The 15168-nt window shown below is 40.5% G+C and overlaps 1 protein-coding gene across 1 annotated transcript; it reads right to left on the reverse strand.

The window, feature by feature from the left end:
* Positions 1-4345: 4345 nt before the first annotated feature.
* Positions 4346-15088, reverse strand: LOC128619188 (fibronectin type III domain-containing protein 7). The gene is made up of 14 exons (XM_053643184.1): positions 14939-15088; positions 14805-14817; positions 13611-13871; positions 12415-12675; positions 10955-11212; positions 10275-10529; positions 9816-10070; positions 9466-9726; positions 9139-9396; positions 8164-8418; positions 7695-7955; positions 6352-6381; positions 5910-5947; positions 4346-5112 (listed from the first exon to the last, which is right to left on the reverse strand). The coding sequence occupies exons 1-13, from the start codon at positions 14990-14992 to the stop codon at positions 5916-5918; spliced, it is 2454 nt and encodes an 817-aa protein (XP_053499159.1). The 5' UTR covers positions 14993-15088; the 3' UTR covers positions 4346-5112; positions 5910-5915.
* Positions 15089-15168: the final 80 nt, after the last annotated feature.

A 15168-nucleotide genomic window follows, 5' to 3' on the forward strand; every position in this document is an offset into this window, starting at 1 on the left:
ATTATTTCTTAACTAGGTCGTTTCTCTGCACCGTGGGTAGGTCTCTTTTCCTTTTCATGTGCTGCATTATTGTAAAACTTTATATGCCTCTTTATATAAGAAGAGGGATCCATGTGAGTACATTGAGACAAAGGATATCAACAGGAAAGTGGAGATGGAAGTGGATACGGACACCCTACCACAAAAACAATGTGAAATTCATGTAAAATCTTGATAACATCACGTATGCTGGATATTTAGTGAGTGGCGTTCATATCGCTGCATTAGTGAAGAAATAGCCTAAGGTTAGATTGCTAGCTAGCATGATCAAATGAACTAGCATAGCACAGACTACAGCATTAATAACATCACTACAAAACATGACATAATACAACATAATAACAATAGCATTTTGCTTGTTCTTTCTCTCTTTTTTTCTGCAAAAAACAGATTTATTATGTTTTATCATTTAAGTAAAACTGGCCAAAATGCTACACGCTATACCGCAGTCATGTGACTGTTAACATGATTAAGCTCTGTCCCATGTTCGTTTCGCGCGAAAAGCATAATTTGACCATTTTTTTGTTGGTCTTTTTAAAAACCTGATATGAACCAGAACAAAATTTAACATTTACATTCCAAGTAGGGATGGCTCATCTTGCCCAGGATACTTCAGGGGTATCTACGACACTACGTGACGTCCCCTACGGCAGCTGATTAATCCGATGAAAAGGTCTTTTTATGGCTCAGGGATAAGAGAATTTCATGTTCCTAGTTCGTAACAGCAGAATAGGAGAGAAAGAAAGTCAATAGGAAAGTGGATATATTGTAGAAACTCTATATACCACATAAAGAAGAGACGACTTCCTTCTCGAAAGCTTTTATTTATTTCAAGCACCTTTATTATAGAGAATCTTCAGTACTTTCCTGAAGTGAAATATGTTTCTCTTTTCTATGTATCTCATTTACAAGTACAGTCCTGACCATTGGCTTTCTCATCGAAAGGTCGTGAGTTCAAATCCCAGCACTGCCAAACTGCCATTGCTGAGCCCTTGAACAATGCCCTTAATCCTAAACTGCTCATTTGTAAGTCACTCTGGATAAGGACGTCTGCCAAATGCCTTAATTGTAAATGCAAATGGTTTCCATTTCAATTACAGCGCAGCACCTTACCCAAGAATGTCATGATTTTGACGTTTCTGTTGACAGAAACAGCTTCTGAATGTTTAAGAACAATTGGTTCATACAATGCCCAATATGTTAAGTCCAGCGTCAAGTTCTCAACGCTTTTACATAACACTTAGCAATGTTTCAATGCTATTTCCAGAACTACAACATTTACCTTTAGTTGGCGCTTTATCCACAAATCCATTGAAGTAGGAGAAATACAAATTGAGACTATTCTCTTAGCGGCCTACAGTACCTCTCACCAAAGTACTTGCTTGCAATTCCCTTGACAGAGACAGAGTTTATCCTATGGTAGTTCTGGTTTCTTATCCACAAATCTGTGATCTCTGGAAGATCTGTTTACAGTGGTTAATGCTTTGTTTCATTCAAAGTATCTCAGTGTATGATCACACAATGACCATCAAAAGTCCGGAAACCACCACAGTCACCACATCCTACAACAATATCAGGGTTTCAGAGAGCCCTGCATCAGAGCTTCGGGCCAGGTATATATCCTTTCTGCACATAAAAACTGCAGCAATGGATGAATATATTCAGAAACTCCTACAGTTAATATTTGGACATCCACTTCCCCTTCCATAGTCAGGTTCTCATTTATAGGTTGTCTCAGACCATGTATTGAGTATCAGGGCCTTCATAATGTTATCTGTTACCTTAAATGCACTTTGTCATAGAACATGCAAAGGTTGTGACCAAATGTATTAAATGATAGCGTTTCTAACTGCATATATAAAGTCAGGTCTCTAAGTATTTGGACAGTGAGACAATTTTCATAATTTTGCCCCTGTACACCACCGCAATGGATATGAAGTGAAGCAATCAAGATGTGATTGAGACCTTCAGCTTTAATTCAAGGGGTTTAAAATTTTTTTGTATTAACTGTTTAGGAATTACAAAAAATTTTTTTATAGAGTCCCTCCATTTTCACAGGCTCAAAAGTAATCGGACATTGACTGAAAAGCATTTTCCTGGCCAGCTGTGGCCTGTTTCCTTGTTATTTCATGACAAATTAAGGAGATAAAAAGTCTGGAGTTGGTTCCATGCATTGAATTTGCATTTGATAGCTGTTCATGGGAACTCTCAATATGCGGTCCAAAGAGATGTTGATGCAAGTGAAGGAGGACATCAAATCCTCTAAGACATTAATTTATGCAATTCATGCAGTCCAGAGATTGAAAGAGCTAGAGTGCATCCTTCCCTCTTACAATGAAAGGGAAAAAGTGTAGGACATGTTTTCTGGCCATGTTTGTAGCATTCCAAGTATAAAGTAATGCCATTTGGGCTTTACAATGCACCATCCAACCTCCATAACATTTTTAGTTTATGGTATGCGCTTTCAGTATAAGAACAGTATGGATAAAAGTAAAACAGAAATTGTGTCCTCACACTAATCTCACACCACATTGAGACACCACCAGGGTTGGTGGTACGCAGCCGCCCCTATCATTTGCCTGGGCATTGCGGTGTGGGAGAATCTCAGGGCCGTGCTCGATATGGGGGTAATCGAGGAGTCCCACAGTGCCTGGTCTAGTCCGGTAGTGTTTTGGGTGGACTAAATTTCACGCATATCCAATGGCTCATTGATGATCTGCTCAATTGGTTAGGTTAGCTTGTTTTTATTTGACACTGGATTTGACAACAGATATTGGCAGATCCCCTTGATTCCAATATCACGTGAGAAAAGCGGTCTTTTCCACTCTGTTTGGGTTAGTTTGAGCTGTTTGGAGCCCCAGCAACATTCCAGTAACTCTTGGACAGAATCCTCCATCCCCATGCCGCTGCGTATTTAGATGACATTATTATTTATAGTAATGATTGGCAGAGGCACATTCATTACCAGATGGATGTCCTGAGATCACTGAGATGGACAGGACTCTCAGCAAACCCAAAGAAGTGTGCAGTTGGATGGGTGGAAGTACGGTATCTGGGCTCCCACTTGGGCTATGGGCAGGTGCGTCCCTAAATTGATAAGACAAGCAGCGATCGTGGCATGTGGGAGTGTGGGTGTGGTTGAGCGCCTGTGTCTTGGTTTGGGCTTGAATGGCTGCTTCTGGATCAGGCTCGCTAATCTTTATTGATGATGAAACTCATGATGGTAGCAGCAGAGGTTTACAGGAACGTTTTGTCTGCCAATTTACAGAGAAATTCATCCAAATTAATCAGGAGGAACTTCATCATGCAGCAAGACAATGATTGAAAACATTCTGCCAACTCAACAAAGGACTTTATCAATGGGAAAAAAGTTGAAGTTTTAGACTGCCCAATTCAATCACCAGACCTTAACCCAATTGAGCAGCATTTCACCTCCTGAAGAGGAGACTGAAGGAGGGAGGAACCCTCTGAAACAAACCCCAACTAAAAGAGTGTGCAGTAAAAGCCTGGAAGAGCTCCACAAAAGAAGAAACCACCAATTTGGTGATGTCAGTGAGGCTTAATGCAGTTATTGCAAGCAAGGGATATGCAACCAAATATTAAAGTGTCGTTTACTTAAATTTACTTCAAGACTTATCTGTTCCTGCTTGTTTTATGTTGTTGAACACATTTAGATGTAAATACCAGGAAGTAAAACTTGCCATCCTAAGCTCTCGTCTCATATCCACCTTTTGATCTCAAACCCAAATGGTGTACAGCACACAAACACATGAACTGGCCTTGCCGTTCCAATAGTTTCAGAGGGGACTGAATCTACAGTCATTATTACCACCTCCTTGCTCTGGGGGCAAAAACCTCTAACCCTATTCTCCAAGAATCATGTTCATTCAGAAGTCTCCAATTAGTTAGCCTCTATAGGGAGACAAGGGATCTGGAATGCATCTAAATCCAGAGGAGTTTTTCACAGGGAGCCAGGATTTCTAGTCATACCTCTGCCCTGAATATAGCATTTATGTTGTATTGTAATGATGTAAATTCTTTCATATGAATCGTATACTGTATGTGATTTGTGTGTGTGCTGTCAACACAACCTTCGTACAACCTTCGACCTCATACATTCGTCAAGCTAAGTGCTTGCTTATGCCTCACACTGTACTCGATATATGCAAACATCGATCTTGGTTAATCCCAAATTGTCTCTGTTGTTTCTGACCCTCGATGGAAATAAACAACCTTTAATCTGCCATATGTTTTATATTTACACAAACCACCACTTCAAGCAGCCGGAGAGAAATGAAAGGAACAACATCACAATAAGGAATGTTCGTGAATTTATTTGATACTAACAGATATATTCCAAACTGTTTTTTTTAATTACATCCAAAGATTATAGTATTTATAAAATAAAAACAATTGTTTCCTTTGGAGGCATAAGACATAGGAAAAAGCGTTCATAAAATTGAAGTTAATTCAAATTTAAAACAAAATGAGTTCTCAAATCTTTGACATTTGACATATTAGTTGGATCATTTTTACTTTTTAAACCTTATTTTATTTTATTTTTTTCATGCTTTGCTTCACTATAAACTATAATATTTCTGGCATTAATAGAACAAAGAAAGAAAGAAAAAAAAAATGGCCATTACCCTGAGAACATTTTGGGATACCTGAATCATGTGCACTTCATTTAAATCTGGTCAATTATTTCTACTTGCCTAAGTAAAGTAAATACAATGTTCAAGCTACATTTGTGTGGCCCAACAAACACATAAACGCATAAACCGTATACTTTAGTCCTCATTTTACGTACATACCATGAATACATTGATTTCACTTGCTCTTGGGTAGTTGGGTTAATAAGTACCTTTTGAATACATGCTTTTAATGGCTTTGAATGGTTTTAAATACACTATGTCTAGCATTAAGGCACAAATACTTATCAATATATGTAATTATTTGATCTCTTGGATACGACAGGAGGATTGTGTGTTAGTACGAGTTGTTAACATGGGGATGTTGAGGATGTTATGCAGAAGAGTGCAGTTGTGCTCTTTGGTCTGATGTCAGATGAAGCTGTGTGGGAGAAAAACACAATTCAGTCAAGACGGCTGAAAACTGTCTGTATTCATACAGGTCTACGTGGTACGGAAAATTTTCATCAACTGAACGATATATAAGGAATTAAACACCTAAGGGCAGGCTGTTATAGGAAAATCATCAACGACTATGTGGTGTGATGAAGCAGAGTTACTGTTTCCATGAATTAAGAAAATAAATTAATTATTTTCTTAAAACAACATATCCTGAAATGTTTTATTCCTCTTATACCACAGCAATTTGCCTACAATGTGTTATAGAACGTCCATAAAACAAGACATTTAATCCCCAACCTCTCTTTTTTTTCTCTTTCTTAAAGTTAATAAGGCAAAAAAAAAACCACAAGTCCTCGACCTCGAAGACTTTCCAGTGGCGGAAAACATTTCTGACACTGGAGACTCCTTCAATGCTAATGCTAAATGCGAATGATAAATAACCATCTCCTTACAGAAAACATTTGTTTATACTATAAAGCATCCACCTTTCACTTTACTAGTTATTGTGTAACGGTGAATGGTGCAATGATCTTGTGCGCATCTTTTCATACTACTGAAACACAACCCTTGCGAATCGTTACCATGTTCACAAAGGCTTTCACTGGTGTAAATACAAATGTGATCAGATACACCAGCACACAAACCAGCACTATTTATTTATAAAGGCTTTTTTGTCTTAGGCAATAGGATGCATTGGATATCATCTGATGACATTGTTTGATGTGTAAAGAGGATCAAAATGGCTCTGAATAAATAAATAAATAAATCTGTCCATACCGTTTGCTAATCCAGACTTCTCTTGCCTCGATAGAGTACTGCAAAAGCAGAGAGAGAGAGAGAGAGTTAATTAAATCAATGTACATATATACTAATTGATCAAGTACAAGCTATTTACAATACATTATTTATGTTTTACTAATGTTGATATTATATATATCAAATTATTTGTAACGATAGATTTGCATCACATTTTGTTCCGGTCGATGAATCAAAGAGCTTCACTTTATTGCTTTAACACTTTATTTAATCGACAGCTTTTAGAGATGATACCTAAAATACCTTTATTTTTTTTTATATAAAACAACAATACATGGTAGTTTTTTTTTAAATCCATTTACGGTTGTGCTGGTATTGTAATGTTGTGGAACATCTGCAAAACAAGTTAGTTCCTGTTCCCACTAATTGATTTAAGATCAGTGTAAAGAGTTCTGAGACTTACCCATTCCGATATCTCTGCCTGAGCAATAAACTGAAAGAAATGGGAGAAAATGATGCATAAGTTCTTATCTGTATAAAATAATACTAACGCTGGGTTTGTTGCAGCTTCAAGTCCACATTCTCCTTTATCCCAGATATAGTCTATCCGCCAAGAATGCTTTTTTTTTTAGCTCTGTGTTGAAGCTCTGAGGCTGAAAAGTAAGGGACGTTTACACTGTAGCTACCAGTTTGGCACATATTCGTCGCACGCTTGCCTCAAAGACATTGGATCGCATTTTCTCAAGCTGCATACTAACAAATTTCTTTGTAAATCTATCCTGAAATGTGGTGTACATCAAAATCCAGTTCTGAAAATGTTTGTATCCTACTGAGTTTGTGTAAATTTACGTACTCTATAAGGAAACTTGCTCACAGACGAGAGCTCTTTTACCATTTAGTTGTCATTTTGTTGTTTTCAGCTCTCTGTGAGCTTTGCCTTTGTGGAGTTTTGTGGGCTGATTGACATTTATCATACCATCAACACTGGGCCTAGACGTTTCCATTGGATTTACAAAAGTTCCGGAAAGCCTATGCTGATCCTTTGTAAACCTTCCCGACGCAGCTCATTTGCATTTAGAGACGCCCACAAAACTCCATAAATGGTCAAGTGCACAGACAGCTGGGAGCACGAAATGAACAATCAGGGTAAAGGCTGAAAGACAGAAGTGGAAGTTATTATACAGGATAATATTATTAATTATTGAAAAGCGAGTGTTAAATCTTCCGCCAGCTGAGGTGTTTGCTTACGGCTTACAGCTCTGCGAAGACAGACTGACCCGTATTCTGTTTATACGGTGCCATTTTGTTTGTTGTAATTGAACGATTATGTTTTTTTTTTCTTCTTAACGTATGAATGCGTTGGCTCATTTTCTTTATCGTTCGTTTTCTTTAATTAACATCGATGATATAAAACAGCTGGCTTTCGTGAACAAAACGTTCTCGATGGAGCTGCTAGTCCCTGACCTGGTGAGCTAAGCACGAGGACGTGTTTCCGAATGAAGTGCTTATATAAGTGAATGCTGAATTCTGTAAACGTAATCAAAATAAGCAGTTTAAATTTTCATTTAAGCATGAGTAGGCAACGAATGTTTTTTCGGAATTTTACAGGATTTTTATTAATACCACATTTCTTGTCAAACTATGAATGATTTTTACAAATAATTCCAGTTCGCATCCAGATAAATGAGGCACAATCAAACACCAAACATGCCTTGTGTAACAGACTACATCTGAGTAAAGTAATATTATATAGATTTTAGTTCCAGCTACTTTTTGATCATAGAGTGAAGAGTGAAGGGATCATACCGGAGTACATCCTACTGGGACAGAACGGCACCACGGTTCCGTCTGGGTTTATAGGTGCCACAATGACCGTGTACACATCACCACACGTGACCTCTGAGACGTCACACATACTCTGTCCCGGTGCGGGGCTGCAAGCATGGGCCCGGCCTCCACCTGTCACCTGGGCTGTGAAGTTACTGAAGGAGCTCGAGGACCACCATGAAACACGCAGGGTATTATTGAGGCGTGTGTAAAGACGGATTCTTGAAGGACAGCACACACCTGGACAGAGAGTGATTTTGATCACAGGGGCCCAAGCACCCATTTGCAAACATCACCCTCCAGTGGCTAATTTGTGTAAGGTCATTTTGAATGCTAGAGTGTAGCTAGATGTACATAACATTTAATTTTTACGACCATGCTAACCCCGCTGAAAGCTGATTGGCTGACGGTGGCCATTTTTAATACTCAATGAATCTGTGTAACTTACTGGTGGAGAAGCCATGGTACGTGCATACTGTCTTGTTTCCCCCGGAGCTGATGGCCTGTAGCGAGACAGTGTGGTTTGTTCCACAAGTGATGCATCCTATCAGGCAGTTGGTCTGCGTGGTGTGACATGTGGCGTTGCCTCGCGACGAGTTCAGCGACGCTATAAACGACTGAGCTCCCTGAGCAGCTGACCAGGTGACGTTACTCATCGCCTGGTTCACCTGAGTGACGCTCAAAGTGGCTGGACAGCATGGAGCTGGAGATGGAGGAAAGGGAGACAGTAGAGCTAAAATCTCAAAAGGCTCTAAGAACTACACACTGTTTTTTTATACGATAGTAGAAAAACTCTAAGGAGGATTTAAGAAAAGATTTAAAAATGACAAACCCCTTCTTTAATGTCAGCAGAAGGTGCAAAGAATAACAAAGCTCCTCTTTAATGGTAGCGGAAAGCTCTAGAAATTACAAACTGCTTCTTTAATGACAGAAAAAAGCACTAAAATTAAATGACAACACAACGCTCTAAATGTTACAAACTGTTTCTTTAATGGTGGCAGAAGATGCTAAATGGCAAAGCCCTTCTTTAATGTTAGTTGAAAGCTCTATAAAAATTACAAACTGCTTCTTTAATGGTAGCAGAAGATGCCAAAAATGGCAAAGCGCTTCTTTAATGTTAGCAGAAAGCTCTTAAAAAAAATGACAGACCGCTTCTTTAATTATAGCAGGAAGCTGTAAAAGTTACAAACTGATTCTTTGATCATAGCAGAAGGCACTAAAAAGTATAAACCACTTCTTTAATAGTAGCAGAAAGTGCTAAAGTTGCAAACCGTTTCTTTAATGATGGCAGAAAGCTCGAAAAATATTACAAACTGCTTCTTTAATGACAACAGGAAGTTTTATCATGAATCATTTTTTAAATTTTTTAATCAATTGCTCAGAAAATCGGTTTAGCAAATCACCACTGACAAGGGAACTGCACCTGTCTGGAAGTACACGCTGTAACTGGGCATGCTCAGTCCGGCGGCCGTGGAGGCAATGGAGGTGACCTGATAGGAGGAGCCACATAATAATCCGTTCACCTGACAGAATGTCGTGCTTGATTGACAGGTGAGGCGGCCACCTGCTGATCCAATCACATTGATGGTGTAGTTGGCAGCGTTGTTAGTGGACGTCCAGGTGACATTGATGGAGGACGAGTTAATCGGACTTACAGTCACTCTCTCAGGCATACAGGGAGCTGTGAGAGAGAAATTTTATGAACGAGAATGCAGCGTATATTAATGTTGAGTGTTTGTTTGTATTTTACCTGTTTCTTGTGTCGGGGTATTGCAGGAGCAATTGCACCCCTGTTCTTCATTGCAGGGACAGACGAGGACATTGTACCTGGTGTTGCAGTTGAGATCAGAGAGCACACACTCAGGTGAGGTGTCATTACACAGCACTGTGTTTTTAGAAGAGTCCACAGCCTGCACTTTGTACATGTCTGCCCCTCGCACCGGTATCCATGTGATCATCAGGGACTCCCAGGAAATTCTAGAAACGGTCACATTCGTCGGACAGCACGGGACTACAGGCAAGGAAAGATGGGATGGAATGGGAGAATGAGCTGAGTGTGTGTGTGAAGTCTGTGCAAGTTGCGTGTTGGATTCTACATACCGGTGGTTTGATTTAGGAGGGGTCCTGGAGGACTGGCTCCAGCTTGGTTGTTAGCGAACACACTCAGGATGTAGGAGTAGCCGCAGTGGCAGCTGAAGTTACAGGAAGTGCCCGTGGAATTACACATCTCTTCGATACCGTCGTCTCTCTTGCTGAAAGCGGTGTAATAGTCAACGTAGGACACGGGGTTCCAGGACAGGGAGCAGTTACCGCGTCCGATGTCATCCACATGGACCGGCTCTGGAGGACAGGGGACTGAGAAACAGAGGGAACGTCAGGAGCAGTAGCATTTAGAAAGGAAATCCTGTACAGTATTCATGAAAATCCAGAAAGCTCATTCAACATCTGGCCAGAAATGTAAAAATACCAGACTGAGGTGAAAAGATACGATAATATTCAGTATTCCAGTCTCTCCATGAATGCATGTTTAAGAGTCACACTCTAGCTGGAAGCACTCACATGAAATGTAATGCTGCGACCCGGAGGATTGGCTCGGTCCGGCTTGGTTGAAGGCAGTTACAGAGATATAATGGATCTGTCCGCAGCTCAGTGGACTCAGAGTACAGGAAGTCGATGCAGACGAGCAGTTCAGTCCAGCCGAGCTCATGGCTAAGTACCGATTGGCTCCCTGAGCAGGAGCCCAGGACGCTGACAGACCCACTACACCGTTCACCGCCGTGCTCACCAGTACAATGGACTGAGGTGTAGGAGGACCTGTGGACACAGATTGATTCAAATGCGTAGTCCATTTACACTGACTATCTAAAGAGTTTCTGAACGTAATCATAAGCACTGTTGAATTATCCACATCTGATGGATCTGTACAGTAACAGCAGCTTTGACAGTAGTGAGAGCTGTAAGCTTTCTATTAATTCACTCTTTGTAACAGGTTATTTTTTCTATAGTAACAAATTACACAGGGACTTGATAGGTAGATGCTCTACCTATTCTAAAACTAATAATAAACATATTCGTATTTATGAAAGGGATACATATAAATGTTAAGCATTTATGGAGCATTTATTTATGGAAGGAGTCTCCAGTGTCAGCACTTTGTATCGTATTGTTTGCTCATTCATCCTACTCTAGTACGAAACTAACAAAGCAAAGGAATGTTCTGGAAACCTCTTCTGACTTACGGGTGATCTGGCAGACGGTGTAGTCATCCCCAGGCACGCTTTGTGGACTCCAGGCATTAGCTTTGATGCAGTAGTTAGTGCCGGCCTCCAGGTTGCTGAAGGTCACGTTGGTGTTGCTGGTGTTCAGGCGACTCTGTTGGTATGAGCCGTCACGAATAATGCTGATGCTGTAGAGTGTGGCGTTCGGTACCGGAGCCCAGATCACCACAATGCTGCTGTTAGTGGGGGAGCTGCTGTTTAGCAGAGGAGCGGCCAACACTAATCACACACACACACACACACACACACACACACACACACACACACACACACACACAGGGGGGAAAGATAGAAGAAGATTGATGATATGATTCACTGAAGTAAATGGGATAAATTAAATGTACAGAGGAGATAAATTCCATTGGTTGCATCCATCCACCATCCATCTTCTATATCGCTTATCCTTCAGGGTCACAGGAACCTGGAGCCTATCCCACGGGTCATGTGGCACAAGGCAGGGTACACCCTGGACGGGCTCAGTCACATACACATTCACACACCCATTCATACACTATGGACACTTTGGACATGTCAATCAGCCTATCATGCATGTCTTTGGACTGGGGGAGGAAACCCCAGTAAAAAAAAAAAAGGTGGTGGGGGGGTCTATAGTATCTGTTTGTAACCACAGGTGCAGGAAGTGGTAGGAGTGGGAAGTCTCTATACTGTGCAACAAATAAAACTCCAAAACAAAACTAAGCAATGACGTCAGACATTACATTCAGTTCTCTCTAATTGAAGCATCTTCTCGTGTGTCTGTTTGTGACCAGCATTCCACTTTAGTGCCTCTTTATTAAATACTATCTATCTAGCAAAACTTCCTATTGAAAGAATTGTACAAATGTCATTTTTGTCATATAATGACGGTCATGCTGATAAAGAATTAATTAAACATGGTTTCTGTCCTGCCCATCCCCAGCATAAAGCCACTTTATTCCCAGCATGCTTGAATAGTGTGGTTTGTAAATAATACTCTGACCCCATTGTGACTCTTTTCTAATGTTTGAAGCCACTGCTTCCTACAAGCAGCCTTCTCATAATGCGAGCTGCACCATTAACACGACAATAACTGCTGCCGCCCAGTCCCAGGAGACAGTCTGCCATAAACCTGAGGTTTAGCTTCTCTCAACGTTCACCTGCAGGACCAGTTCGGATGCTGTAATTTAAGATCAACCACCTGATGGTACATATTATAGGATCCATGTGAAGAAGGAAAAAAAAGTGGAACACTCACACACACAATTCTGCACTGAAGTTCAAATATGAGCCACATCCTGATCCCTCTTTTTAACTCAGCGAGGAGATCAGGTGGCCTGAGGCCTAGAGAATGGCCGACAGTGTGTGCGCATGAATGGGCTGTTTCTTGTGACGACAGGGGGATTTTCTGGTTTTTTGGAGTGTGGACAGAGAAGGAAGAATACCTGTCTTTGCTTGGACCGAGGGTGAAGGCTGGCTACTGCCACCGCTGTTGACGGACATGACGCTCAGAGTGTAGTCAGTGTAAGGCTGCAAGCCGGACACCGTCCCTGGAGAGCCAGGCACAGACGTCTCTGATACGAAGGCGCCCTTGCTGGTCTCGGTGCGCAGGATGTACGAGGAGGCACCTGAGACTTGTGTGAACTCCACTGTGATGCTTTGGCTCTGTTTGGAGGAAGCCGCCGTGATGGTGGGGACGTCAGGAGCTGGACAATTATACGCAATAATGTCTTTAATACTGTGTTGACGATAAAATAGTCAATATACGTAGCAAACACTGGGGATAAATGGGGATTTAATAAAATTCAATATGTTTAAGAATACGCTTTGGGGTTTTTTTTCCTGACTAAATATAATACATAATAGATGCTTCTAAGCTAATTAAAGGAGTACGCTAATATACAAAACCTGTACTGTATGTTTGATTACCATGACAAGAAATTCAACATGTTTCCCTGTAATAATAAAGAACTAAAAATCCCCCAAACTTGCAAGCTTATAACAGATTTCTATGGGCAGTAAACGAACCTCTATGCAATAAATATATTTTTAAGACTTTTTTGGATTCTTTTTCAAAATTACGGTCTAAATTTGTATAATCCTGATAAACACGTACCAGAATTTTTTACATCATATATTACAATCATATAGTATTTGACGATTGCCCTTAGACTTTTATTGTAACTAAACAGGGTTTTCTCTTTTCTCAGTACACATGAACATGTCAAAATTCTTGTCTGTGGTAATCACACATAAACTAGAGATGCGAGGGTGAGAAATTAGCTTAAAAAACACTGGAGTACTTCTTTTAATCAGCGATATTCACAAAAATAATGCATTCAACAGCTGCCCTTAGACTTTTGTTATAAACGCAGGTGTGTGATTAGTCTTTTAACATGTTCTAATGACATTTGTAATGCCTTCATCAGCTGTCCTTAGACTTACTAAGTGAACTACTTCTTTCTGGGGTTTTTTTTTCGTATACGGAAACATTTCAAAACACTGACGTATTCCTTTAATATGTTCTAATCACTTTAATCATGTATTTGACAGCTGCTCTTAGATGTAATGTGAGTGAGCTGCGAGTAAACAGGGTTTTCTGTTCTTTTTGTTTTTTGGAAAGAGTAAGTCTTTTACGCACCAGTGTATCCGTCCACACTGGCTTGAGCCAGCACTGTCATGGAGCTGTCCAGTGCCTCCAGCTTAAAAGTGTAGTTGGTGTTGGAGGACAGAGTGTTGATGGTGCCCATGACGGTGTTCTGGCTGAAGATGCTGAAGGCGGACGGGTTGGGAGAGTTGCGAAGCGACGCTGTGAGTCTGTATGAAGACGAGCCCACGTATTTACTCCAGCTCAGCACTGCGGATTTAGAGGTGACCGTGTACATGCTGACGGTCAGGTTACCTGAGGTGGAAGAGAGAGAGACAGAGAGAGAGAGAGAGACACGGAGAGAGACATTGAGAGACAATGAGAGACACAGAGAGAAAACAGGAGAGAGACACAGAGAGAAAAACGGGAGAGACACACGGAGAGAAACAGGAGAGAAAGACATGGAGAGTGACATGGAGAAAGACATTGAGAGAAATAGAGAGACACAGAGAGAGACACATGGAGAGAAAAACAGGAGAGAGACACGGAGAGAAACACAGGAGAGAAAGACACAGAGAGAGACATGAAGAAAGACATTGAAAGACATGGAGAGACACGGAGAGAAAAACAGGACAGACACACGGAGAGAAAAACAGGAGAGAGACACGGAGAGAAAAACAGAGAGAGAGAGAGACACAGAAAAAGACATTCAGAGACATGGAGAGACACAGAGAGAAACATGGAGAGAAAAACAGGAGAGAGACACGGAGAGAAAAACAGAGAGAGAGACACAGAGAAAGACATTCAGAGACATGGAGAGACACAGAAAGAGACACGGAGAGAAAAACAGGAGAGAGACACATCGAGAAAAACAGAGAGAGAGACACAGAGAAAGACATTCAGAGACATGGAGAGACACAGAGAGAGACACGGAGAGAAAAACAGGAGAGAGACACATCGAGAAAAACAGGAGAGAAACACAGAGGGGGAGACAAGGAGAGGAATACGGAGAGAGACATGGAGAGAGACACGGAGAGAGACACGCAGAGCACAGAATTAATACTCAGAGACAACAAATTCACTAAGATGAAAGATAACAACTCTGATTTCTGATTTATTTAAATATGAATTTATTCATTTATTACATTTAGTATCACAAATGTATTCCTTCATCATTTATTATTAAACCAGTATTTAAAGTGTAGATTTTTTTTTTATCTCACTAGAAAACACAAAACTGAAACTTACCTTGGACAACATTCTGTAAACAGAAAATGAAAATAAATAAATAAATAAATGGAAAATATTAATCATTTTAAAACCCCAGCATCAATTCATACAGAAGTATTCTTATTTATTATTCTTAATAAATGCAAACATACCTGTGCAACAATTCCCAGTAAAAACACCCACAACATCACACCTCTGAGTCCCATTCTCTTCAAAGTCCTGCCTGGGTCTTATCAAGCTGTGTTTATTATCCACGTTATATTCTGCTCTTTCTCTTTTTCTCGTCTTACGCCTCAGTACATATATTGTCTTTTTCTTGACCGTTTGTTGAAATACCTGAACTTGGCCCCGCCTCTTGGGTAAGCCAACCAATCAGAGGTGA

Source organism: Ictalurus furcatus, chromosome 15, assembly GCF_023375685.1.
Source record: "Ictalurus furcatus strain D&B chromosome 15, Billie_1.0, whole genome shotgun sequence".
NCBI classification, from domain to species: domain Eukaryota; kingdom Metazoa; phylum Chordata; class Actinopteri; order Siluriformes; family Ictaluridae; genus Ictalurus; species Ictalurus furcatus.

Bases quoted from the DNA above. Each gene is read 5' to 3' on its own strand.
- LOC128619188 (XM_053643184.1), bottom strand. From the start codon at position 14,992: ATGGGACTCAGAGGTGTGATGTTGTGGGTGTTTTTACTGGGAATTGTT. The intron at 12,676-13,610 runs GTGCGTAAAAGA...ATAATTGTCCAG, and splicing joins CAGTGTGGACGGATACACTG to CTCCTGACGTCCCCACCATC. The intron at 5,948-6,351 runs GTAAGTCTCAGA...CTGCTTTTGCAG, and splicing joins AGGCAGAGATATCGGAATGG to TACTCTATCGAGGCAAGAGA.